The sequence below is a fragment of the Lissotriton vulgaris genome, chromosome 8, assembly GCF_964263255.1.
Source record: "Lissotriton vulgaris chromosome 8, aLisVul1.2, whole genome shotgun sequence".
NCBI lineage: Eukaryota > Metazoa > Chordata > Amphibia > Caudata > Salamandridae > Lissotriton > Lissotriton vulgaris.
Window position 1 is genome coordinate 1,117,733,832 of NC_141696.1, and position 26,405 is coordinate 1,117,760,236.

The 26,405-nt window shown below is 47.1% G+C and overlaps 1 protein-coding gene across 1 annotated transcript in view; it reads right to left on the minus strand.

The window, feature by feature from the left end:
* RNASEH2B (ribonuclease H2 subunit B) overlaps positions 1-26,405 on the minus strand; it is a 243,868-nt gene that overhangs the window by 25,770 nt on the left and 191,693 nt on the right. Inside the window, exon 10 of the mRNA XM_086934946.1 lies at positions 11,600-11,677. Coding sequence (XP_086791072.1) covers positions 11,600-11,677 — 78 coding nt within the window. The remainder of the gene's footprint in view (positions 1-11,599; positions 11,678-26,405) is intronic.

Genomic DNA, 26,405 nt, shown 5'->3' on the forward strand with positions numbered 1-26,405 from the left:
TATCCTATCCCGACACTTCCCTCACTTCACCCCCCCCCGTTGTGAATGTGGGCACATACATGTATATAAACTTGTTGATATCAAATAAATGTATTATGAGTTCTAATCCATTAAATAGGATGTATATGCAATTTTGAATTAAACTCTTTTTGCATTCAATAGCTTTGCTTTTTTTGAATTAATTGAATACAAATGGAATGAATTTGTAATTTCTTTGTTCTAAGTCTCAGGACCCCTTCCTTTCATTCTAATTGCTACCCAGGTCCCTACTGACTTTATTGGGTTTAACCCTGTTTTTTCATAACGTTAAGGAATCTGGGGCTAGACTATGTCTCTGCCAGATACATCGTTACCGAAGGTAAGTAACTTGCTCATCTGATAGAGACGTCTATCTGCAGATTCCTTAACTTAGAATAGATACCAAAGCCATACCCATAGACGAGGCAGGACTGCGAGTAAACCCCTCTAAGGTCTAGAAAGAACCTAGCCGTCAATAACATGATTAAAAGAGTGTAGTAAACCAAAGGACGAAACACAGTGGGGACAAAAATGACAGCGCAGCCAACCACCAGACCCCTATGCCCTGAAGAGAGCGGGAATCAAGGGGAGGCTAGGGTACCACAGCCCATCCAGAACACGAAAACCCCCACAACATGTAGAGGGGATGAGAGAAGAAAAACACCAAGCCAGAACACTTGTGCCCGATTGAAAAAATGCCGAACTTCAAAAGAAGACAAATGCATGAAGGATCCACAGGATCCAAGGTGTCAACAAGAAGCCAGATTTAGCCCCAGCTAAATAACTTGAACAGCGTAAAACACTGTTAAAACTGCTACCGTAAAGATACGAAGGCAGCAGGATACTGACCCCTGGCCAGCACAGGTCGACATGGAAGAAAAACACACCTAGTAAGAAACTAGCGTGAAAAGAAAGTTCAGCACCTCACAGGGAGTAGAAGTGAACCTTATGGTGTGAAAGAACCGCAGGATGCGGCAGTCGACAAGCCAACCCAAAGGACTGGTTAAGCGGTATGGTGGAGAGAATGCGTAGCGCCCCTACATGTACCACAGAGGAAGAGTACTGCGGAGACCCTTGCCAGTCAGACATGTGGAGAGCATTGAAAGGATGCCCATACATAGCCCGAAAGACGACCATATGCAGCCAGAAGGAACACCAGGAAGCAAGACAGCAGGAACAGCTGAGATGCGCCCAATAGCAAGAAGGCAACAGGCTGCATAAGCCATGAGGAAGAACATGGCGCAGAAACCGCTTCAAGATGATGCTGAAACCCGGCCAAACCCAGACACTAGGGTACGCTCAAAAGTACCTGCAGTTATACAGAAAGTGGAACTAGTCCAGGCTATAAGCAGCGTCTGCTGTCAGCCCGGAAGAGAGAGAACAGTCCCCTTGCAGGACAATTTAGAAAAAAAGATGAGCCTAACAAGGAGAACGGGCTCCACAAGACCGCCACATTTAAAAATGCCAGTGGAACGTAGAAATCCCTGCAGGAAAGCAGCAGGGATGTGGAGAAAACTGCTAGGGAAGAAGCCAAAAGGCCATAATAACCTACAACAGAGGTCCACGGCAACTCCCTACTTGGGAGAACAACCCAGACGGGGCTGGCACCAAAAAACTGGATGCCAGGCCATGCGATGTAGATACCACACAGCATAGACTTAGACCCGGAGTCGAAGCACTGTGATGCGACTCTGCAGAACGCAGTACAAGGAGGTATACGAGTCCCAGAGGGATACCCACAAGGAAAACAAAACTCCACAGGAACTTACGAAGGCAAAGGCAGACACCTGCCACAAGCCATTACCCCACATAGGGCAAGGGTCAACCCCTGGCAAGAAGGGGATCCTCTTGGCAAAACAGACAGTCAGAGGACTTGAAAAAAAAAACAACCCAGCTATACGGCTAAATAGACAATACATAGGCTCCAACCAGCCTCCGATAAAAACTGGTCCGTAAAGGAAGACCGCAACTAAGAAGAAAAGTCGGTCTGTCAGGGGCGCGGCAGAATTACGGTAGCCCTGACAGAAGGAATATGCTATTTACCAGTATGCATCTGTTCTTGGCATGTAGGGCTGCTGACATTCATATCTGTGCATAGATCGCCGCCTAGTGGTGGGTCCGGATAATTGCACATTGTTGTCCTGGAAGAGTCTTCGAGGTATCGCAAGATAGGTGGCTCCTCCCCTGGACTACAGTGCGCATGGGCATCCTCTCCATCTTCAGATTCTTTCTAGCCATTGTGGCAAAGATGGGGTGTAACACCGTAAGTGATGACCATGCTAAGAGTAATTTTCGAGTGCTGCAGCCGCTTACAGGCGCCGGGGAGGAGGGCGGGCGATATGAATGTCAGCAGCCCTACATGCCAAGAACAGATGCATACTGGTAAGTAGCATATTCCGTTCGAGGCATGTGGGCTGCTGAATTCATATCTGTGCATAGAATAAATAGCAGTTACCTCCTTAGCGGCGGTTGCCCGTGCCAGCTGCAGCGGTCTGAAAAAGTGTTTTGAGAACAGCCTGTCCTACAGCAGCTTGCTGTTTGGAGTGCACGTCTACACAGTAGTGTTTGGTAAATGTATGTATGGTGGTCCATGTGGCTGCTCTACATATATCCTCTAGGGGAAAGTTACCTAGGAAAGCCATGGATGCCCCTAACTTGCATGTGGAATGCGCTCTTGGGGGAACTGTTAATGTGTGTTTAGCTTTTTGATAACAGATCTGTATGCACTTAACAATCCCTCTGGCTATACCTGATTTGGAAATGGGGTTGCCTTTGTGTTTTGGGGAGAAGGCAACAAACAGTTGCTTAGTTTTCCTGAAATCTTTGTCCTGTCAACGTAATACAGGAGACCTCTTTTAACATTAAGTGTGCAGTGCTCGTTCTGCCACTGAATCAGGATTTGGGAAGAAAACGGGTAGCTCTATGGTCTGTTTAATGTGGAACTGCGACACCACCTTAGGCATGAACGTGGGGTTGGTACGCAGCACTACCCTATTAGCATGAACCTGCATGAAAGGCTCTTGAATAGTTAGTGCTTGAAACTCACTAACTCTTCTTAGCGATGTGATTGCCACTAGAAAAGCCACTTTCCATGTTAGAAACTGTATCGCACAAGAGTGAAGAGGTTCAAAGGGTGGTCCCATTAATCTGGTGAGAACCACGTTCAGATTCCAGACAGGAGAAGGAGGGTGTCTGGGAGGAATCACTCTTTTGAGTCCCTCCATAAAAGCTTTAATGGCTGGCACCCTGAAAAGAGAAAGATGCTGTCTGTTTTGAAGATAAGCAGCCATAGCGGCCAAATGTATCCTGATGGAACTGTATGCCAGATTGCATCTGTATAGGTGTAGCAAACAACAGATAATGTTTTGCGTGGATGCATCCAGCGGATTTATGTCATTATTGGAACAGTAAATGACAAATCGCTTCCATTTGGCCGCATAGCATGCCCTGGTAGTAAGTCTCCTTGCCTCCTTGATGATGTTCATATAGTCAGCGGGTAAGTTGAGGTAGCCAAACTCTATGACCTCAGGGGCCATATTGCAAGGCTCAACTGTTGCGGATCTGGGTGCTGAATGTCTCCATGGTTCTGAGTGAGGAGACTGGGGGTGAGGCGCAGTCGTTGGTGATGCACCACTGAAAGTTCTACAAACGTGGTGTACCACGCCTGCCTTGCCCACGTTGGAGCAACCAGGATGAGCGTCATGGAGTGTTGTTGCAGTTTGCGTGCCACTAGCGGGATGAGCGGTGCTGGAGGAAAAGCGTACGCAAATCTGCCTGACCAGTTCATCCATATCGCATTGCCCTGAGACTGCGGGTGTGGGAACCTGGCGGCGAAGTTTGGCCTTTTGCGTTTTCCTGTGTGGCGAATAGGTCTATCTCTGGATGACCCCACTGCTGGAAATATGGTTGGAGCACCGAGGGGTGTATCTCCCACTCGTGCATCTGATGGCTGTGCCTGCTGAGCAGGTCCGCCATCTGGTTGTCCTTGCCCGGGAGGTGTTCCGCCATGAGGAACATGTTCCTCTGAATGGCCCACTTCCACATGCTCTGGGCTAGATGAGACAATTGTGGAGAGTGTGTGCCTCCCTGCTTCTGGATGTAATACATGGCAGTCATGTTGTCAGTCAGGATCAGCAAGACTTTGTTGCACAAATACAACTTGAATGCCTTCAGTGCCATGAAGATTGCCATCAGCTCCAACAGATTCAAATGCATCTTTTGCAGCTGCATCGTCCATAGTCCCTGCACGGTATAATGGAGGACATGCGCTCCCCAGCCCTGGAGAGATGCGTCCGTCGTCAGCACTATTTGTGGGACAGGCTCTTGGAACGGTCGTCCCCTGCAAAGGTTTTGTGTGTTCCACCAATGCAGAGAGTTGTATGCACGACCAGTCACCAACACTAGGTCCTTTAGATGCCCATGAGCCTGGTTCCACTGTCGTGCTAAGCACTCCTGGAGCGGACGCATGTGTAGCCTCGCGTGCGGGACTATGAAGATGCAGGAGGCCATCATACCGATCAGCTGCATGAAAACCTGCGCTGGGAGCGAGTGTTGGGGCCTGAATTTCTGAATCAGCAACTGCATGCTGTTGACTCTGGCAGAGTTTGGCTGCGCTGTTGCTGTTCGAGTGTTTATTGTTGCACCTAGGTACTGTTGTACATGAGCGGGCTGAAGGTGCGACTTTGGGTAATTTCGTGAAAATCCTAGACTGTGTAGGAGGTGAATTGTGCGTGACATGTGGCTGGCACACTGCTGGGCTGACCTTGCTTGGACAAGCCAGTCGTCCAGGTAGGGATAGACATGGATGTGTTGTCTCCGAAGGTGCACAGCCACAGTTGCTAAGCACTTGGTGAACACCCCGGGGGCAGTGGTGACCCCGAAAGGCAGGACCTTGAACTGGTAATGCTGATTGTTGATGGTGAACCTGGGATCCTGTGACTTGGGTGAATGGGAATGTGGAAATATGCATCTTTCAGGTCTAGGGTTGCCAGGATGTCTCCCTGACTGAGCAATGGTAAGACCTGCTGTAAAGTTAACATATGAAAATGTTCTGACAAGATGTACTGGTTCAGGGGTCTGAGGTCTAGAATGGGCCGTAGGGAACCGTCCTTTTTTGGGATTAAGAAGTACAGAGAGTACACCCCTGTACCTTGCTCTTTTAAAGGCACGAGTTCTATTGCCCCTTTTTGCAGCATGGAGAGTACTTCTTGCTGCAATAAGTGCATGTGCTCCGCGGACATAGGACAGTGCCTTGGGGGTATGTTGGGGGGAGTGGAGGTTAGTTCCAGACAATAGCCGTATTGGATAAGTTGTCTCACCCACCTGTCTGTGGTAATGCCTTCCCAGACCGGCAGGAACTGCTGGAGTCTTCCCCCGACCGGTGTTAAATGGTCTGGGGGCAGTGACAAGGCGTCACGGTTTGTTGGGAGCGGAGGATCTGGCATTGTTATTTCCACGTCCTCTGCCTTTGGTGCTGTTCCCACAATATCCACCCCTGTTTTTCTTGTTATAGGTGGTCTGCGTGCTCCCCTTGTCGTATTGGGCTTGCTGCAATGCTTGACCTCTAGAGGCTCCCCTGTTACCGGAGCGACGAAAGAACTGCCCCTGAACTGCTGTGACTGCAGGGCCCCCATGGATTTTGCTGTCTCAGTGTCTCTTAATTTTTTCAAGGGTCGTGCCTACATCAGGACCAAAAAGAAAGTCAGGGTTAACTGGCTAATTAAGCAAAGTTGTTTGGATCTCTGGTTTAAAACCAGAGATGCGGAGCCAGGCATGACGTCTCAGCATAACACTAGTGTTGATGGCCCTAGCTGCCGTGTCTGCTGCATCGAGTGCACACTTGATGGATGCATTTGAAATTAACTTTCCTTCCTGTATGAGCATTTCTGCTCCCACTTTATAAGCGTCAGGCAGGTGTTGCATCAGCTGTTCTAACGTGTCGTAGTGAGCCCTATCATATCTGGCTAATAGGGCCTGTGTATTTGAGATCCTCTAAATATTAGCCGCTTGAGCTGCTACCCGTTTGCCAGAAGCCTCCAAGATTTTGGATTCTTTGCCGGAGGAGGAGCATCACCACTAGTTTGAGAGTTTGCTCTCTTGCGAGCATTAGCCACTACTAGGGAGTCCAATGGGAGCTGGCCCCTGATGTAGGTAGGGTCCACAGGCGCAGGCCTATATTTTCTTTCAATCCTTGGGTTTACAACCCTTGCCCTTGTGGTCTCCTTGAAAATGTCAGTATCATGTTTGAGGACACCCTTTAGCATAGCCAATGTCTTAACCGATCTTTCTGAGGTGGAGAAAGTATTGAATAGAAAGTCCTCCTCCACTGGCTCAGCGTGCATTTCAACGTCATGGTTAATGGCCACCCTTTCAATTAAAGCGTTAAACGCCGCCGTGTCATCAATAGGCGAGGTTTTGACATTATAAGACTGAGTATCAGGCGTAGTGTTGGGATCATCAGGGTCAACAGTGTCAGTCCAGTGTTGAGGTTCCCCTTGATCTGTGTCAGCATGATAAATAAATCCCATATGACTGTAATCATCACCCACATCCTCATCGCTGCGTGTAGGAGAATCGGCATCGTGCTGTGTATAGGGCTCAACATGTTCAAAGAGAACAGGTGAGATGGCTGAATCATTTTTCCTCTTGAGAGGGATTTTGTATGACTCTAACGGATGTTCTGGAGCGATTTTCCGTTTGTGAATGGTGAGTCTGCCAGAATCCGAGTCGATGAAGAGCTTCGACTGATTGTCATACGAGGGTGCCTGGAACATTACCCCTTCCGGAATGGACTGTGACTTGGAAGGTCCCAATACCTTCTTGGAGGTCTCGGCGCTCCTTTGTGGCTCGAACGATTTGGGTCGAGCGGTCGGAGGCAGTCCGTATTTAATTGGTAGGAAGCCTCGGAGACGAACCGACCTTCGTAGAGATTGACGTCGTCTTCGATCCGATCTGCTTCGGTGGATCACCAGCATGCTTGCAGCCTTGCGTCGACTCGAGCTCATGGTGCACAGCAGGTGCGGCCTTGGGCTTCGACGCAATATGCTCTTTCGGGTCGGGTCTGGTCTTCGACTCGAGAGCCTTGCTTAACATCGGCTTAGAGGATGCAAGCGTCGGTTTGACAGTCTTTTTAACCTGGAGTCCTTTGGCTGTGTCTCCAAGTTTGGACGTCGACGCCGTGAAAGTGACGTGCTTGACCGTCGAGACTGGCTTCGGCGCCCCGCTCTTTGGGCCGGCGCCCCCTTGTGACCCCGAAGGGTCGACAACACTTTTAGACTTGACTGGTGCAGAGGAGTCAGAGGGCTCGATCCGAGGACTGTCTTCAACAGTTTCGGTTTCGCCTCTGTTGGTTTCGGTGGATCGACCGACGGCTCCTTTGAAGTATTCTTAGCCGGGCCTTGACGCGGGGCTATAGAATGTGGAGTAAGATCTCGGCTAAGGCCTTCCGGCGATGCCTCGACCTGAGCCTTAGAGGGCACAGTGTCAATATTAGGCTCCGCGACTGCGGGCGGGCTCTGCTCATCGCTCGAGTCGTCATCGACGGCTCCGATGGCCTCTGCGTCGTCTACCTCGACGACGTCTTCTCCATGGACGTAGTCTTCTTCTTCGTCCACATCTAAGTTAGAGTCTTGCTCCGACGCAGGGTCTGACTGCTGGTCAGGATCCTCTTCATCGACGCCTTCATCGTCCTCGGCCTCGAAGATGTTCTCCGGGTCGGGCGCCGCTTTCTGCGCTGACTGTCGAGCTGCGCGTCGAATTCGAAGCGTCTTCTTCGACCGGAACTTGCAACAGGCCATACAACTGTCCCCGTCGTGGTCTGGGGATAAACGTTATTGCACACTGGGTGCACATCAATGTGAGGGCATTTTGAGTTGCAGACGGAACATCTCTTGAACGGGCTCCGTTCCATCGTCGTCGTAGTTGGGGCCTTTGGTGTCGAAAGGCAAACGGCCTTCGACGTCCTGTTCGAGGAACTGGATGAAGTATAGGCACCGAACGAGACAATACTGACGCCCCGAAGGCCTTTTGGCCTTGCGCAAAGAGTATTATACTGATTCCAAACTGGAGTCAAGAAAGTACATCCGAACTCAATGGCGGAAAAAAACAATCTGAAGATGGAGAGGATGCCCATGCGCACTGTAGTCCAGGGGAGGAGCCACCTATCTCGCGATACCTCGAAGACTCTTCCAGGACAACAATGTGCAATCATCCGGACCCAACACTAGGCGGCGATCTATGCACAGATATGAATTCAGCAGCCCACATGCCTCGAACACCTAGAGATCGCAAAGTCAGTGTGGGACCAAAAAGGTCTATACCGTTAAATGGCATGTCTTGGAGGCTCTCCTGAATACTATCAGGGAAGCGACTGTCACGCATTCAGGCATGACGGCGCAAAGCCACTGACTGTGCAAGAGCACGGCCCACAAAGTCTGTGGTATCCAGGGAGGAGCGTATTGTAAAATGAGCCATTTCCTTGCAGAGAAGGACAAGACTGAGTAACTCTGGGCACAATTCCTCCGCAAGGGAAGGAAGAAGGTTAGCCATGGAGTCCCAGAGTGTGGAGGACGCACGTGCAAACACGCATATAGAGTTTAAAGCGCAGATGGCCGTGCTAGAAGAAGCAAAAAGCTTTCTTCCACATGCATCCAGCCACCGGGATTCCCGGGTGGGAGGAAACAAAGGAAAAGTGGAGGAGTCTTGTAACCCAAAAGCCGCCTGAATAACCAGGTCCTGAGCAGCAGGATGGAGGGACAGACAAAGGGGATCCCCCTGGGCAGGTCGATGCCTACTGGCAATGGCCCAATCAACCGGGGCTCTGGAAGAGGGCCGTGCCCATGTGCCACGCAGGACTTCTAATAAAGCACCCAAAAGGGTAGCAAGGGCTCCACTGTAACTGGCTTGAGATGAAGCAGATCCATTAAAGGATCGGAAATGAGGGGTACCACAGGAGGATGAACGCGGAGGATAGCAGCTGCCCTGGTGATAGTCCACGCATAGGCGGCCCCTAACTCCGTAATCACCCTAGGAGGGGTCAATAGGGCATCCGTAGAAGACGGTTGAAAGCTAATTCTCCCAGTTGTCATAAAGAGCGGGGCTGGGGAACGACCTAAAGGCCAAGCCACACTAAGGGCCTGCACTAGTGGCCCCTGGCCAGGGGCAGTAGCAGCTTCCGAGAGGGCTGAAGCAGATACCAGTGTCGCCTGACACCGCCGAGGAGTCAGAAGCAAGGAATCCGGAGGGAGTTTAACTTCAGGCATGGACGCCGGTGTGGATGAACATATGGACGCCGGCAGTGATGGATGCGTCGACAGCGGCGTTGGTTGCGCCGTGTCAGAATTGACTGGACGTCGACAGCCTCCAGTGGAGGCGCTACTTTGACGTTGACCCGCGTCAGATCAAGCATTGTCCCAGACGTGGGATCAGGCTTAGGGCTGGGTGTAGTTTTGGACATGGAGCCCAGTTGTGAGCCCGGCTTTGCCGACGTCGCTTCCGCCGTCCGCACAGGTCTACGCGCGGACTGGTGGTGTGTGCTAGAGCAACCAGAACGGACTGGGCCACGGCCCGACGTCCTCGGCTCCGGAGTCGGTGCACACAGCCCTGATCCGGGAAGGATCCACCGACGTGGTCCCGGCCTTAGTACCCTCCGCCTCTGTGGGGCCCAAAGGCGCGCCAGGGAGAGAGGGGGGCTTGAAGTAGGGAGTAGGCCTCCATTTGGGTGTGCGTCACTCCAAATCCTGGAAAAGGAGGGCTGGAGGAGGTGACCTCCGGGCGCCCTTAGCTGACCCCTTATGAGAGGAGTGGGCGCCAGTGGCACGCCAACGGGAGTGTGGCTCCACTTACTTTTTTTAAGGCGCCGGTTACGGGAGCGGCCTCGGTAACGGGCCTCCTACAGAGGGAGAGCGGCGACGAGTCGAGGCTGGGCCGGACAGCTGTGCGCTCAACAGCTTCATTCGGCGTTCCCGTAGGGACTTTGGCTTCATCTTTTGACAGTCGTCGCATTGTTTGGAGTCGTGGTGTACACCAAGGCACCACATGCAAATAAGGTGCAGGTCAGTGACAGACATCTGATGCGCACAGGCCCCACCGGTTTTTGAACCCGGAGGGCATTACACACTGTTCCGGTACGACATCAGCGGAGCCGGGAAGGCCTGCAACTAGGCCAGGAACTGCTGGTTTCCAAGATTCGCAGTGTGACGCGAAAAAGAAGAAAACTGATGTCGGCGCGGTGGGGCATATATGTCCATGGACGATGTCAGGGCGGAGCCGTACGGCGCCGTCCCCCGGCGCGTAGAGGTGCTGCTGCGCAAAGTTTTCCGGGTCCAGTCTGACGCCTGGGGATGTTCCAAATTAAGGAATCTGCGGCTAGACGTCTCTATCAGATATGTTCTGCATCACGGTTCTATATATCTGGTATGGAAAGTGTTGTCTTGAGAAATTCAGTTTGATAAACAGTAGTATACAGTAATGCTGCTACACATAAAGCATCTTCTACATAATTATGTCCGACATCCTGCTTTTCAAATGATTTGCAGATTGATTAGGATGGTGTTATTTTTAGCTTTAGTTGACCAGTTTCCACACTTCTCAGTTCTTGAATAATTGCAAAGAACTATTTTGTGAAAACAGGGTTCTGCATTTCTAATCAATTTTATGTCGACTCCAAGACAGTCGTTATAATTCAGAAGGTGTCGGTCCAAGTTGTAGCTATTCTTCCAGAGATTTTCTAAGGCAGGTTCTTGCAGTCTGGGAGTTTAATAAATGTGGTATATATGCTTCAATATTTGTTGTCAATGAAGCAACTAATTTTTTTTAATCCTGCCAACCCTTCAATCATCCATTTACTGATGGTGTTGGTAATTCATTCGAAAAATGGATATCCAAGTGTTTTTGGAGTTTGGTTTAACTCTTGATTTATCTAAAATAGTTTCCAAAACAAGGTTTAATTAATTTCAAACAAGATGTATATGCTCAAAAAGTAAACAGAAATGTATATCCTAATTTGGATAAACTATTTCAGAAAAATAAATCAATAATAGATCACCAATACCTCTCTGCCTCAAACATAAAATACATACAAAACAGGCATGGGACTTATGCAACTATGCCAGCCATATAGAAGGTGGGATTGCTCAGTTTTGAAAGATGCAGGCAAAATTAAGCATACTATGGGATAAGTGTAGCATTCAACTCGTGTATTTCAAATTATATTCGTGAGACACTGTTTCAACTGTTATTATGGAAGGCTGTATAAATATATTATGGAAATTCACAAACAAATATATACAAATTAAATGTAGACATTTCTGAGCACATACTAAATAAAAATACAAAATCCATATTTAAAATCTTTATCTCTTTAGCACCATTATGCATCCCACACTACACTAACCAGTGCACACAATTAAGTGCTGCATGCATTTTTGAAAAAACATAAGGGATGCTGGGTGCAGTGTTGAAAAAAAAAGATTTTAAAACCAAAGACATTGAAACTACTTTGAATCCAAAAGTATGCCAACTGAGAAAAGCTAGAGAGCCAAAATAGACCGATTGTTAGTTCAGCAAATAATTAAGCGCATACCTTTTTGCTCTTTTGATCACCCATATTAACTTTTGAGTAGTCGTCACCGGCTTCCACTGGCCCTTCTGCTTTCCGCTTCTGAAATGTTAGATTGTTGAAGTTGCTCTGTTAAATACTAGATTTGGTTTTCTTGAGTGTTCAACGTAATAGTTTCCATAAATACTTGCTTAACAGAGCCCACCCAGGACTTAGTTCACTTCTTTGCCACATGCAAAGCGTGATAAGGACATAGATTATAAACAATTTACATGGCATATTCATGTGTGGTTACTTTCAACAAGGGGTTGTAAACTGGTTAGAAACAAAATACGATGGGCCAAAATGGGTAAAGAAATCATGAATGAAAAGTAAAATCTTAAAGAGAAGCAAACAAAATATAAAAGAAAAGTGCGGCACAGAATAGCACTGCAGATATCCGTAATGACCAAATCAGATAATGTATTCAACTTTCACAGCTGGTCTTATACTGGGGGTCAACTTCTATATGTATGCTTGTACTTGGAATATTTGAACAACAGAATCCAGAAGATGTTGGACAAGGCTACAAAGGATGGTATTTAAAGTATCAGACCTCAAAACCACCCGACAGATTATCATTTTGTAATGTTTGACAATTGTAATAACACTGCAGTAGGCTAGACCTCTTCTTTGGTCAGAAAACAAATACATTTGGAAATCAGCTTATAGTTCAGAATAGGCTCTTCAGTTCGAATAAACCAAATGGTGGTGCCTGTGCCAGCAAACACATTTATTCAGACTAGGCTCTTCAGTTCCATGGTATACGATTTTAAGATATCACCTGGACCAATCAATGCACATTAGGACTATGTCCTACCTTTACCGAGTCGTCAAATTTGGCATATCGCTGACATGGATTCATATTATGACTAGGGACTCAATTCCACAGTCAACAAAATTTAGGAAATCACTGGTACACATTCTCAAACAAGGCTCTTCTGTTCCAAATCAACAAATTGAGGATATTGTTTGCACTCATTACATCTTCAGGTCTTTTCGTTCACCAATTACTAGAGTGGTGGATCTGCCTGTACAGTTGCAATTACAGATTTCTAAATGTGAAGACACTACAGATGTATTTTACCAGGATACTTCTTTCATTCATCATGGCGCTGCATTCCTAAACACTACAATAGTTGTGTTTTATGTCATAAAATGCAGCCCTATGCCTTTACATGAATGTATTGGAAATGCTGAATCACCTAAGGTGACAAATCTCAAATGTTGTTTTAAGCGCGGTAATCTGGGGTTCAAAATTTTAAATGATGCATTATATGCATCTGTAACAGATTAGAGTACCTTTTTCTGTTAAACCAAGAACTTGAGATGCTAGTTTTCCACTGTGACATCACCACTGAAAGAACTACCAGAGAAACTGTTATGACGCAGAGATTCAAAACACACATTGTTCAGTCTTGTTTTTTTTTTCTTATCAAATTCGAACTTTTAACCAAATTTATGTTATATATCTGCATGGGTAAGTGTGGGATTCTTGGCTTATACTAACACTAACTGTACACCATAAATTGGCCGCTACGGGTGCTCCCCTCACCCCAATGGACCACACAAACCTTGGCATTATACTGGACTCTTCGCTCACGATGGATTTCCAAATCAACGCAGTTTCCCACAGCCTTCTTCCACACGCGCCGTCTGCTCCAAAAGACTTTTAGATGGATCCCCACAGAATCCAGAAGGACGGTCACCCACGCACTCATCACCAGCAGCAGGCCAGACTACGACAACACGCTCTACGCTGTCATCACACAGAAACCGCTCAATAAACAGAATTTCCAAAACGCTGCCACCAGACTGGTCCTCAACAACACTCGTCATAGCCACATCACGCAACACCTCCGACAACTCCACTGGCTCCCAGTCAACAAGAGAGTCCCTTTCAAGCTTCTCACTCACGACTACAAAGCCCTACAAAATGAAGGACCAATGTATCTGACCCACCGCCTCACATTCCACGGCCGCACCCAACAACTCCGATCCTCCCAACTCGCCTATATCCCCAGGATCCACAAGACCAGAACTGGAGGAAGATTGTTCTACTACCTTGCCGCCAAGACACGGAACACCCTCTCCCTACACCTCAGGCGATCAGTGTCACTGACCCAATTCATGAATGATCCTCCACCAGCAGTCCCCTCTTCTCCCCCAGCACCTTGATACCCTCATGGTTGAGTAGCGGCACTTTACAAGCCCCCGATTGATTGACTGCAACAAACCCTTGGCAGAGAAAGACAAGCAAAGGCAATTTTAGTTTTTTCCCCCACGTGCCTGCCACAGCCTTGTTCCTTTATTGGTCAGAGCTAGCCACCTGACAAATATGGAGCTTAATATCAACCTCCTCCGAGCTGCACGTTTGCCTGCTGTGTCTAGGGGATAAGTGATGCACCCTCCTCGCCTCACATTTATCCAGCATCTAAGTAGATGGTTCCCTATCAATATGAAATGGGGACCACCTCTATCTGTTAAATGCAGCCTAATGTAAATGAGTTTCCTTGTATTTACAGCATTCTTGAATTATTATACAATGTCATGCTTGGTGCATCAGAGTGCTTGTTCTGTATCAAGTGGGCCAAATACTGAAGAAGGACCCATTACAGGCACTTTCTAGGAAGGATGGACTGACTGCTTTGGATAAGTAGAGTCATGGGTTACTGCTTTCTGAAATTATTTAGGAATTTTGTAAAGTTCTAGGTGTAGCCATTCAGCTACTTTAGAATGCTGAAAACACCCAAAAGTGTTTTCAACATGTCTAGCAAGGACTAGCAGGGGACTTCTTTATTCCACTTCCCCTCCTAATGTCTACTATAAATGTATTTGTTTATCCTAAACTGATCTTTTCTTTTAAAAATAAACCATGGCTCCATCAGTATTATTTTGGAAGCTGGACTAATCTTTTAAGTACTCACTTGTAGCACATCAGGAGTTCAACATATTTCCTGGGGAGTGAGGAAAAGGAACAGTGTAGTCTTCCATGGATGAACAGAGTAAAGCTTTCCATGGATGAACAGAGCGAAGCTTTCCATGGATAAACAGTCTTGTGTTTGTTAAGGTGGCACATTCATATTCTTGTACATCAAAAGCACTGGCCATTGCATGTTGTCCCATGGAGGTAACTAGGCAGGCACTGGCTAATTCCTTTGCACACTGCACGTAAGTAGAACACATAATTATGCTGCCTCCTATAAGGTCACATAACAGGGGAACTTTGATGGAACAGGGAAGGTCCGGCCATGCCAGTGGAATCTAAAGTAATATAGCAAGGGGGTTCACCCAAACATAGTCACTGGGACCTGGGTCGTAACAGTACTGAGAGGAAGGGGTCCCAGTGTGGAATTGGCAATAAACACAAAGTAATCAAAAATTAGAAACACAATGAATGAATCTACACTGTTTTTATTCACAATGTAGATATTTGTTAGATATAGTATCTGGCAGTACACAATCAAAAGGTTGTATGGTGCCCCGACATCATACAACCTTTTGATTGTGTACTGCCAGATACTATATCTAACAAATATCTACATTGTGAATAAAAACAGTGTAGATTTATTCATTGTGTTTCTAATTTTTGATTACTTTGTGTTTATTGCCAATTCCACACTGGGACCCCTTCCTCTCAGTACTGTGGAGTCTAGAGGCCAATTATTGAGCCAGAAATCCCCCATTTGAATTCCTCTGCTCTTCTAAAGTTTCTTATTTTCGTATGTGAGGACATCTTACAAGCTGCACATAGAAAAGGACCTTCAGCTCCCAGCACTTCTCAGATTTCTAAACTACAAAGTAAGTAGAGCAACAGAAGAATCATTTGATGTAGTCAAAAATAAGTTGTGGTTACTAGGGATCAAATACACCACCTGAAATTCTGAACTACAATTTATTTATTTTTAAGGTTTTATATAGCGCGGACAAGATCCTTGCAGATATCAGAGCGCTTTACAGAAACAGGAGGTAGGGTAGACAAACTCTTGAAAACAATATAATATTCGGTAATGAGTGAGTTGCAAGGTAGGGTAGCAATCGCATAAGAGTATACACACTAATAACAATCAGGAAACAATAATATAGAAGCTGTGCAATGTCGATGGGTTGTTTGCTAGATATGGGCCTTTAAATGTTGTAAACACCCCCACATATACCCACCCCGGAGACACCAGTGTAACTGGTCAACAAAGATGTTAGGGTACTGCCATTTGTAAGCCACCACTATTGCTCCTGACTTATGCTTCCTTTTTATCTGCATTTCCATTGAAACTGATGAAAGGAGGAGGCTGCCTTACAGAGCTGAATCATAAACAACCTGCATAGTGCTCTTTAAGGATACAGTATACTACAGATGCACGTATGAGTTGTGCATGCTTAAGGGCGTAATTCAGCCAGTCCTCTCACACAGGTACAAACCATATTATTTAGTAGATGTACTATCCATGCTTCAGGCTGGGAGGCCACAGGTTTGGGATTCCAGGCCTGGCCCCAGCTCCTTAAAAGACTGCTCTATCAGAAGCCAGGGTAGGTCTTACTCTCATTGATCATTCTGCTCTGTCTGGGTCCCCATTACCAGCTTTGGTGTGTGTGTGTGTGTGTGTGTGTAAGAGAGAATGTAGGAGTGTGCATGGATGTGTGTGTATATATGAGATACTAAGTGTTTTACACAGTGCGAGTTTGACTGTGTGTGAATGTACAGACAGTGCGTACAGTAGTACAATCTTGTCTCCGTTAATCAGATGTCACCTTATTAGGGGACTTCAATTTTCATCTTGAGGCCCTAGCTGACAGAGACACAGAATACTTAGTGGACACACTGGCCAGTTTAGGCTTAACCTAATTGGGTCTGGACTCTACACATTTGGAAGGTCATACACTAGATGGGAATTTTTCAAATAAACACTTTCTTACGTTTTCCGCCTCACTACCTCTGACATTCTCCAACCAGAAGGCAATAATATTTAATTTAAGGACTTCAAAAATTCCGGCCCCTTTTAATACCTCACACCATCTTCGTGTAACACGATCCTGGTGTACAGTTGAGCCTGCTCAGTTTAAGCAGATATTATTAGGCACCCAGCAAGAAGACGTGAAAGCCTTTGACTTAGCAACCTCGGACTACTCAAATCAATTGTGCTCAGCGGTAGATCAACTGGTGCTTTTAAAATCACACAATTATTATAGAAATAAACCGTCGGCCCTCTGGTTTACTCCAAAGACTATGCTGCCGCCTACAGGAATGCTAATCGAGGGAAAATTACAAGCCCACTGAAACAATGCATTAATGAATCGAAAATCATGATTCAAGCAGAAAAATCCACCTATTTCATCAATGAAAATCTGTCAGCCAAAACCCTCTTCCACACAGTTAACATCTTAACTAACCTGAATACTATAACTACCACCTCGGACGGTAATCAATCTTTTTGCAATACAGTGTCTAATTACTTCTAAAATAAAGGAGTTGAGCTCTACAATGAATTAGCTCTACAATGAATTAGCTCTACAATGAATTTGCCTCAAATGAAGCAGCTAGCCTAGATCCAACTTAAAAACACAGCCCTCCTTTCATAACAAATGCGTTGATTAACTTCATGTCTCTCAGGATTGAGCAGGTAAAAAGAATGTTGGCTCCAGTAAATTCAGGCTCTCCGTTGGATCCCTGGCCTGCAATTTCACAGATGGCCTCTGACTCTGTAGCTGATCATCTCACTAACATTTTTAATGAGATATTTATAGTGAGATATTTTCCCAAACTTAGAAAATAGCTTTAGTACTACCTCTTAGAAAAATAAAAAAAACACACTTAACCCACTTGAAACAAGTAGTTGGCATCCAATCTCCCGTTTCACCTTGTCTGCCAAAGTGGTGGTGAAGGCAATGAATGCAGAATTAACCTCCTTTCTGAATAATAACCATCTTTTGGACTCAACCCAGTTTGGCTTCAGCAGCAGTCACAGCATGGAGTCGTCATGGATTGTGGCTACCGGGGATAATCGGAGAAAGCCTGGTCAAAGGAGGTAAAGCAGCTCTTCTCCTGCTTGACCTGCTGGAAGCATTCAGCAAAGTCAACCACAACTTACTTCTGGATCATTTCAACAATATTCGGATCAAGGGTACCGTGTTGGCCATTTTAAGATTGCTCCTCTCAGGCAGAGAACAATCTGTTGCTCTCAATGATTTTGTTTAGTCCTGTCTCTCTCCCGGGTGGTGCCGCACACGGGTCATCACGCCCCAATATTTGCGTTACCCCCTCTAGCTAGTTTGATCTATTTTTATTTGAGACGTTTTTTATAGCGCTGGCTAGACCTGGAGGTATCAGAGGATTTGCGAGATTACATGGCTACAAACAGTTTCTGGAACATAGCATTACATAGGAAAAAAAGCAATGTTACACGGGAACAACACAAATGGGGCATAGTGGGAAGAGGGGTAGGGAAAAAAGGGTTCGAATGTGATTGGGATTAGGCGGATGGCAAGGGTGAAAGAACTTAAACCAAAACGTCAGGCTCACTCTCTGCATCAGAAGTTCTAGGACATGGAAAAATGGGTTGGGTGGGGGGTGGGGGGGGGGGGGGGGGGGGAGTAAGGGGGGATGCAAAAAACGTAGTCCAGGGGCATTCATCGACCAATAAATCCATCAGAGCCAGGAAATCCCTCAAAGCCACCATGATGTCGGATCAGGTTAGAGACTCAGTAACATCACAGCAAAATGGCGGTGTAAAAAACAAGCCCAAAACCAGGAGCGTTGATTCCACAGAGAGAAGCTGGAGATTACTGAACTTCAACGGGCCGTCCGCGAGCACAGGTTAAGGGCTGCTGGGGCGGCGAAGTCAACAAACCGTATGCCGCAGGTCAGTGGAGGTCTTTGTTGGTGCCAAGGCAGTAGTCCCAGCGAATGGGCGGCAGCAGCGTGGGCCAGGAGGGCGCGCCCCTCAGGCTCGGAAAGGAATGACCATCTCGGGGGCACTGTACTGCAGAGCCATGATTCTCTCCGCCGCTACACCCCTAGATTACGCTTCCCAGGGTCAATTATAGAATGCGAAGCAGGAGGAATGGATGTGGGGCAAGAATCGGCAGTCAAACCCGGCAGGCAGGGGGACGGTCAGGAGGGGTGGACCTCAGTCGAGCTCCTCGACCGCCATCCGAATAGCTCCACCTGGAATCAGCATCGCGGAGATTGGCTCCCTTGACAGCAGGACATCCATAGTTTGCTGGAAGACGGGGGAGGAGTGGCAACAGCAACAGAGAGAAGAGGAGAACAGAGCCCGATGTCCACTGGGTAGGTGACGGCCGAGGTGAGTGACCGGGGCCAGTCTCCTCTATAGCTGTATGATGCAGCTCCACCGGACATCAGCCATGTTGCTCCGTCTCCGCGTGCAAAAACAAAGATCCCGTTTTCATCGTAGAATCTCGGGCCCAGAATAAGGGAGATCGCAGAGACGGGGACCATCATCTAGGCATGACCAGGTGACTAACAGGGTCCAAGGATGGGGTGGAAATGAGGGTTTTCCTTAGTGTTATATGCCAATGAGACACAAATTGTGGTCTTAATGTCAAAGATGCTCCCAACTGATTTCATGATTGAACGCTGAAAGTTGGAAACAAAATGAAGGGAAATTGCCTGAAGTTAAATTCAGGGAAGCCAGAGGTCTTTTTGTATGGGAATTATCTTTCCTTTTGGTCCTCTGCCTGGTGGCCACAGAACATAGAAACACTCTCTACCCTGGTTAAGAAGGTCAGGAACTTGGGTATTATGGTTGATAATAAACTGACATTTGGGGATCTAATTAATGCAGTCACGTCATCTTCCTTAATTAAGGATAATTAAAACAACTCTTTCCCTGCGTTCCTCATGAACTGCCGGAGAGAGTAATTGTGACTCTGGTCCTTTTGAAGAATGATTATTGCAACACCCTCTACACAAACATGCTAAGGTTGCTGAACAAACTTCAAACTTTGCCGAACGCAGCAGCTCGTATTTTGTTGGGGATTCCCAAGTTACAGTCAGTATCTTTGGACCTGCATAGTTTACACTGGCTACCCATTAGGAAACGCATTGCCTTTAAAGTTCTCTGTATTGCACATAGGGCTCTGCATGGTGCCGGTCTTGAATATTTTCAGCGTGGTTTTTAACTGGTATACTCCCACCAGAACTCTCCACTTCATATATGCCAAAAATGATAAGATCCCCAAATGTAAGCGATCTACATGGAATGGCTGAAGTTTCGTAGGCTGCACTGCTAAACTGTGGAATAACTTTCCTCAAAATTTGAAATCTCAGTCAAATTTTCTCAAATTTAGGAAGGCTCTAAGAACTTGGTTATTTGTCAATTAATATCAAGTATAAGTAGGATCCACACGTAGGCCGCAATGGCAAGGGGAATACTCATGCTTCAAAAGAATTATCTTATCAGCATATGTGAGTGTTATGCTTTGAGTGTGCTGCAAGGCTTGGACATATTGGAGGCAACTCTTGACTTTGAAAACTTCATAAGCGCCTTTTTAGAGTCTATTGTTCGTTAGGAAATGCATGCAAGAAGCTCAAGACCTGGATTTTCAATTAATTAACCTACTATAGACAGATCAGGGTGAACACACCTGCTCAGTGCCAGGATACCCTCCGGTTTGACAGACAAGTAAAAATCAAGACCCTCTGAGGGTTGGAGCATGCTGGGACCCCTTTCCTTACAATGGAGCACTTTGTAAGACAAGCATTTGCAATGCAATAGGTCTCGTATTAGGAAAAATCGAGCTATTGGTATTGTAAAAGACAAATTTTTTTATTTAGGTTTTGTTTTTGAAAATAGCGAAATTAATAGCTTTGTCATTTACCATGCCAATAGTTATAACTTTCGCAAATGTGACACCTATAGCATTTGTAATGCAATATGTGTTGTATTGACGTGACTTACATGTATTGATGTTACAAATGACAATGATTTTTAATTTTTTTTAATAATTAATACTTAAATAAAAGTTATTGTAATTTATAATGGCAATAGCTTAAACTTTTGTAAATAACATTTGTGAAGATTATGTTCAGTTTATTTTATTGTGACGAAAATCCAAGAACATATGTCAAATATTAACATCTTTTTGTTACATTTGTAATAAAGCTTGAAACATTGAGATAACATATTTGAACCAGTTGTTGTTGAATGGTTGCACAGATTGATGAAGTGGTGGAGCTCAGTGATGTTGTGGTGCCACAGAGTGATGCTGTGGTGGTGCTGAGTGATGCTGTATGCTAGGCTATGTTTTGTTCTGTTATCCTATGTTTTGTTTTGTTATGCTATGCTATGCTGTTTTGTTATGCTATGCTATGTTTTGTTATGCTATGCTTTGCTTTGCTATGCTATGCTATGTTTTGTTATGCTCTGCTATGTTGTGTTATGCTCTGCTATGCTTTGTTATGCTATGCTATGTTTTGTTGTGTTTTATTATGCTATGCTTTGTTTTGCTATGCTATGTTTTGTTATGCTATGTTTTGTTGTGTTGGTATGCTATGCTGTGTTTTGCTATGCTATTATGTTTTGTTATGTTTTGTTCAGCCATGCTATGTTATGTTAAGCTATGCTGTTTTGTTGTGTTTTGTTATGCTATGTTTTGTTATGTTATGCTATGTTTTGCTATCCGAAGCTTTGTTTTGTTATGCTATGTTTAGTTTTGCTATCCTATGCTTTGTTACGCTATGCTATGTTGTGTTATGCTATGTTTTGTTGTGTTTTGCTAGGCTATGCTTTGTTATGCTATGCTATGTTTTGCTCTGCTATGCTTTGTTCTGCTATGCTTTGTTCTGCTATGCTTTGTTATGCTATGCTTTGTTTTTCTATGCTATGTTATGTTAGGCTATGCTACGTTTTGCTGTGTTTGGTATGCTATGCTGTGTTTTGCTATGCTATTATATGTTTTGTTATGTTTTGTTAAGCCATGCTATGTTTTGTTGTGTTTTGTTATGCTATGTTTTGTTGTGTTTTGCTAGGCTATGCTTTGTTATGAGATGTTTTGTTATGCTATGCTTTGTTATGCTATGTTTTGTTATGCTATGTTTTGTTATGCTATGCTAAGCTTTGTTATGCTATGCTATGTTGTGTTTTGTTATGCTATGCTATGCTTTGTTGTGTTATGCTATGCTTTGTTATGTATGCTATGGTTTGTTGTGTTTTGCTATGTTTTGTTTTGCTATGTTTTGTTATGCTATGCTTTGTTGTGTTTTGCTATGTTTTGTTATGCTATGCTTGGTTATGCTATGCTTTGTTGTGTTTTGCTATGTTCTGTTTTGCAATGCTATGCTTGGTTATACTATTCTATGTTTTGTTTTGCTATGCTATGTTTTGTTATGCTATGGTATGGTATGTTTTGTTATGCTATGCTTTGTTATGCTATGCTATGTTTTGTTATGCTATGCTGGTGAGGGTGGGTGGCTGATCGAGGGTGGGTGAGTGAGGGTGGGTGAGTGTGTTAGAGCGAGGGTGAAAGGGTTGTGTATCCTATGCTTTTTTTGTTATGCCATGTTTTGTTATGCTATGCTGATGAGGGTGTAGGAGGGTGAGTGAGGGTGAGTGAGGGTGTGTGAGGGTGAGTGAGGGGGTGTGAGGGGGTGTGAGGGCGAGGGTGTGATGGTGTGTGAGGGTGAGATGGTTGGGAGGGTGAGGGTGCGAGGGTGAGTGAAGGTGTGTGCGGGTGAGAGGGTGTGATGGTGAGAGTGAGTGAGGGTGTGTGAGGGTGAACGAGCACAAGCCCACTTTCTTTCGAGCTGAGGTGCCAGGCGTGTATATAAGGCTGCCATTCAAAGCTGTTTCTCATTCCTGTAACTCCCCAGCTCGAACACTCAAGTTCGAGCATTTATTGTACAGGAGGAAAAAAATTCTATTAAAATTCAGGAAGTGTCCCTAGTTTTAAATTGAAATTTTGCCTCATTCAGAAGTTCGCCCTTGCATAAGTGGAAAAGATATGTACGTGATTTGTTTACATTACTAAAATCTTCATTTCATATTTGCATTGGGATAATATAGTGGGAAAATAGACAGGAGGGCCTCTGTAAGGCACTTTTAAAAGGAAAACATAGTCATAAACCTTGGACGCCTACATGTTGTTCATATAACAAAAGTATGCACTGTAGATGCACATTTACATGCAAATATAATACATAGTGTTAAGATTGTATCTCACCTATAACTGTGAAGGAGGGCACACACCGGTTGTGACAGCCTTCTGCTAAAGTGACACTGATGTACATAGCATAGGCAACTATCTCTTTATTGCGCCTAGGTGCACAAATAGAAAAATACGTTCCTTTTACATTGTTCTTGAGTTAGGGTGAGGTCTTTCATTCTAAGGTTTTCTGCATGGGCCATTGGCATTATGGTAGTGCGTAAGGGACTACGCCCCACATAGATTCCCCTCGAACTGATCATGTGCCCCGGGCCCCACCAATCACTTGGTGAAGCGGGTCCTCTGCCAGGGGACAGTGGTGAAGAGGACGGACGGCAGAGACGCACTTCTGTAGTGCTCTGACAGGCTACCCACGGACAAAGCGCCTTACCCAGCCCCAGATGCCACAAATCTCGAGAATTGCTGGGTGCTAAGGTGGGGAGCCTGCGCGGATCCAGGTGATACCCCTAAATGACGCCTAATCGCCGTGGGAGCTGAGTTCCAGGATCGGCCCGCCGGCGCCCAAGCCCACCCAAAATGGCGGCGCCCAACGATCGCCAGTAAAGAGGCTGCAAGAGAGACACCCAACAGCCCTGGGCGCCGGGCCACCGCGGTTCCAGGGAGGCCGCACCGGCACTCACCACCAGTCACCCAGACGCCACTGTGAGTAAGCGGGATTACCCCCGGAGGTCCTGCGGGTGCATGGCGCAAAAGATCCCAGGGGGACCCCAAGTAACCCAGGAGGGCAACACAAACCGAAACACTGGGGCCTAGAGCACAGAGGGGAGAGCGCAAACTGAGGTGATCACGAAGCGGCGGGGAGAGGTTGAGGCAGGAGACCCCCCCACGAAGGGACATCCCCACTTCACCCCCCCCCCCATTCAGCAGGGGGGAGTGCGGGTGCTCTCACGGCTCTGGACCCGGCTGCAACCACCAGAGAGTCGGGCACAGGGAACTGGGACCTCCGGGGGCCTCGGTGCTCGTAAGAGGAAACGCGCAGCTACCCCATATTATGGGCCCCGCTAACGATTGAGACGGAAGCAGGGAGAGAGGGACCATAATAGCCCGCGCAGGACCCATAGGGGAGACGGGAAGCGGGCGTAACACCCCGACCACCAGGGGCAACCTGAGCGGGATCCTGCCACCCTCACACACGCAACAGCGGAGAAACGGGCACGCGGCCTGGACAGGCCCGCGAAAGCTAAGGAGAAGCCCCACAACCGTGCCCCCGGATCCATCATAGCGATCGCCACAGGAGATAAAGGCGCTGAGCCCCAAAACGCCCCGGGAGACGAACGGCTAGCGAGAGATGCATATGAACCACCAGACCTGACAAAATGGCGGTGCCTGATGGCTGACCCCGGAGGTAGCGAAGCGGCCCAGAGGCCTGGCCACGCAGGGGAAGCCCACAGAAGGCCCTGACCGGCAGAGATAACAGACGGGCACACACCTCCCATTCAGAGGGGATCGACAGGCAACAATAGACCCCGCCGCAGAGCGCAAGAGTTGCACCAAGGCAGCGGGCACAACAGAGCCCCACAGACTCCTCGGACTCCCTTCTCACCACGGGACCCCTGGGGGTGCGGAGGTTCCAGGTCGCACCCCGACACTGATGCCAGCGGGTGCCACCGGCTACATGCTCATCTGCGGGGTCCCACATATCACACAGGATCGGGAGCCGCGCTAAGCGGAGAGAAAGGAGACGGACGGGCGAGTCGTGCGCGGCCAGCACATATAGCGTGCGCCATCGGGGTCCCTTACCTCACCGAAGTAGACATGGGGAGACAACGCACATTGACCATGACGCCGGCACCCAGGAAAGAGCCCTCCCCAGGACCGTCTGGGAGACAGCAGAACGGGGAACCATCGCAAGTGGATATGTCAACGAAACTGGACAAAGTACTAGCAGCTATTGAACACTCCCGGGTGTCTATTGAAAACAAATTTGGCGAGTTGGCCACGGACCTCAACCTCCTGAGAGACGATCACAGAAAACTGGCTGAAAAGGTGCACCAAGGGGAAAAGACGCTCCATGAAATGGGGCCGCAGATACAGACACACCAGGAGGCCATCAAAGAGCTACAGACCAAAGTGAAATACCTGTAGCGCAAGACAGATGATTTGGAGGGACGCTCTCGCCGGAGCAACATACGAATCCTGAACTTACCGGAAGGAGTGGAGGGGACGGACCCCATACAATACATAGAAACGTGGATTAAGACATTCACCCAAGACCTATCGCCATTCTTTTCTGTAGAGGGGGCACACAGGGTCCCAGCCCGGAACCGCCCGCGTGCTCTCCGCCCAGGCCGTTCTTGCTCAAACTGCTCCATTATCAAGACCGGGATGCGGTACTGCGAGCGGCCAGGCAAAGGAGAACACTTAGTTGAGGACAAGCACGTAATGTTGTTCCCGGACTATTCCTAGGCAGTACAACGTCAACGGGCCACATTCCTCGCGGTGAAACAAACCCTGTGCCAAAACAACGTGCAGTATGCACTCCTCTTCCCGGCCCGTCTTATCCACGGAGGATCTACACACTTTTTCACGGACCCAGCAGAAGCGAGAAATTGGTTGGAACAGCACAATGATGAACTACCGGAACGCAGACTCACGCCACATTATAGACTCCCCAGCAAGCAACGACAGCACACTAAACGAGTCACCCTCACACACATGGGTCGACCGTCAATCCCCGGCACCAGGAACTCCCCAGATCCAGAACAAATAATAGCGGATCGCAGAAGGGCCTAGCAGGCGGCGGCGGGTGCCCGACAAACGAGAGACAGTTTGGAGGGGGAACATGGCCCACATCTCTTCACATCAGAAGAAGAAGAACTCAGGGACACTCGCACCCCCAGAGAAGGCACAGTCACACCGCCACTGGTGATCCCGCAAACGGCTGATACGCTAATATGAGGTAAAACAGGAATGCGACATGGCAAGATCAAGACACCCCATGAAGAAGGACATAGCCAAAGCACCATGAATCAAAGATGTAAGGTAATAACAGGAGCGGGTACATACACAGATACATTATGACGTGGGTAGCCAGGGCGCTAACCACCAGTGGCAACGTTAGAACACCCCCGCACAAAACGGACTAGAGACGGTACGAGATGTACTGTTTGGACTTATTGTGCCAAGCAATAGGCCCAAGTTGGGACTGTTTCCCTGAAGTTGTGTTTAAGTTCCCCCTTTCCCATCACCTTCCTGATACTCATGTGGGAGTGAACAACTGGAACATTCTTAGATATATGAAGGGTGGTTGCGCGGGTGGAGGAGATTTCGCCTGTATGAAGGGACAGAATCGAAAAGTAACTCACACAAGTAACTACAAACATGACGAAAACCTCTAACACAGACGTTACATTGATTACACTTAATGTGAGGGGACTGCATACAGCCAGTAAACGCTACTCGGTATATGCCTATTTAAAGAGGCAGCAAGCACACATAGCCCTTTTACAAGAGACCCATCTAACAACATTGGAGGCGGAATGATTGCAATGGAAATGGGGAGGCACCATCTGTGTCCTCCGGGTACTCAGTATTTGCCAGGGGCACGTTAATTTGGATCAGACCAGGCACCCTTTTCAGAGAACAAGCGAGGGTGGAAGACAAGGAGGGA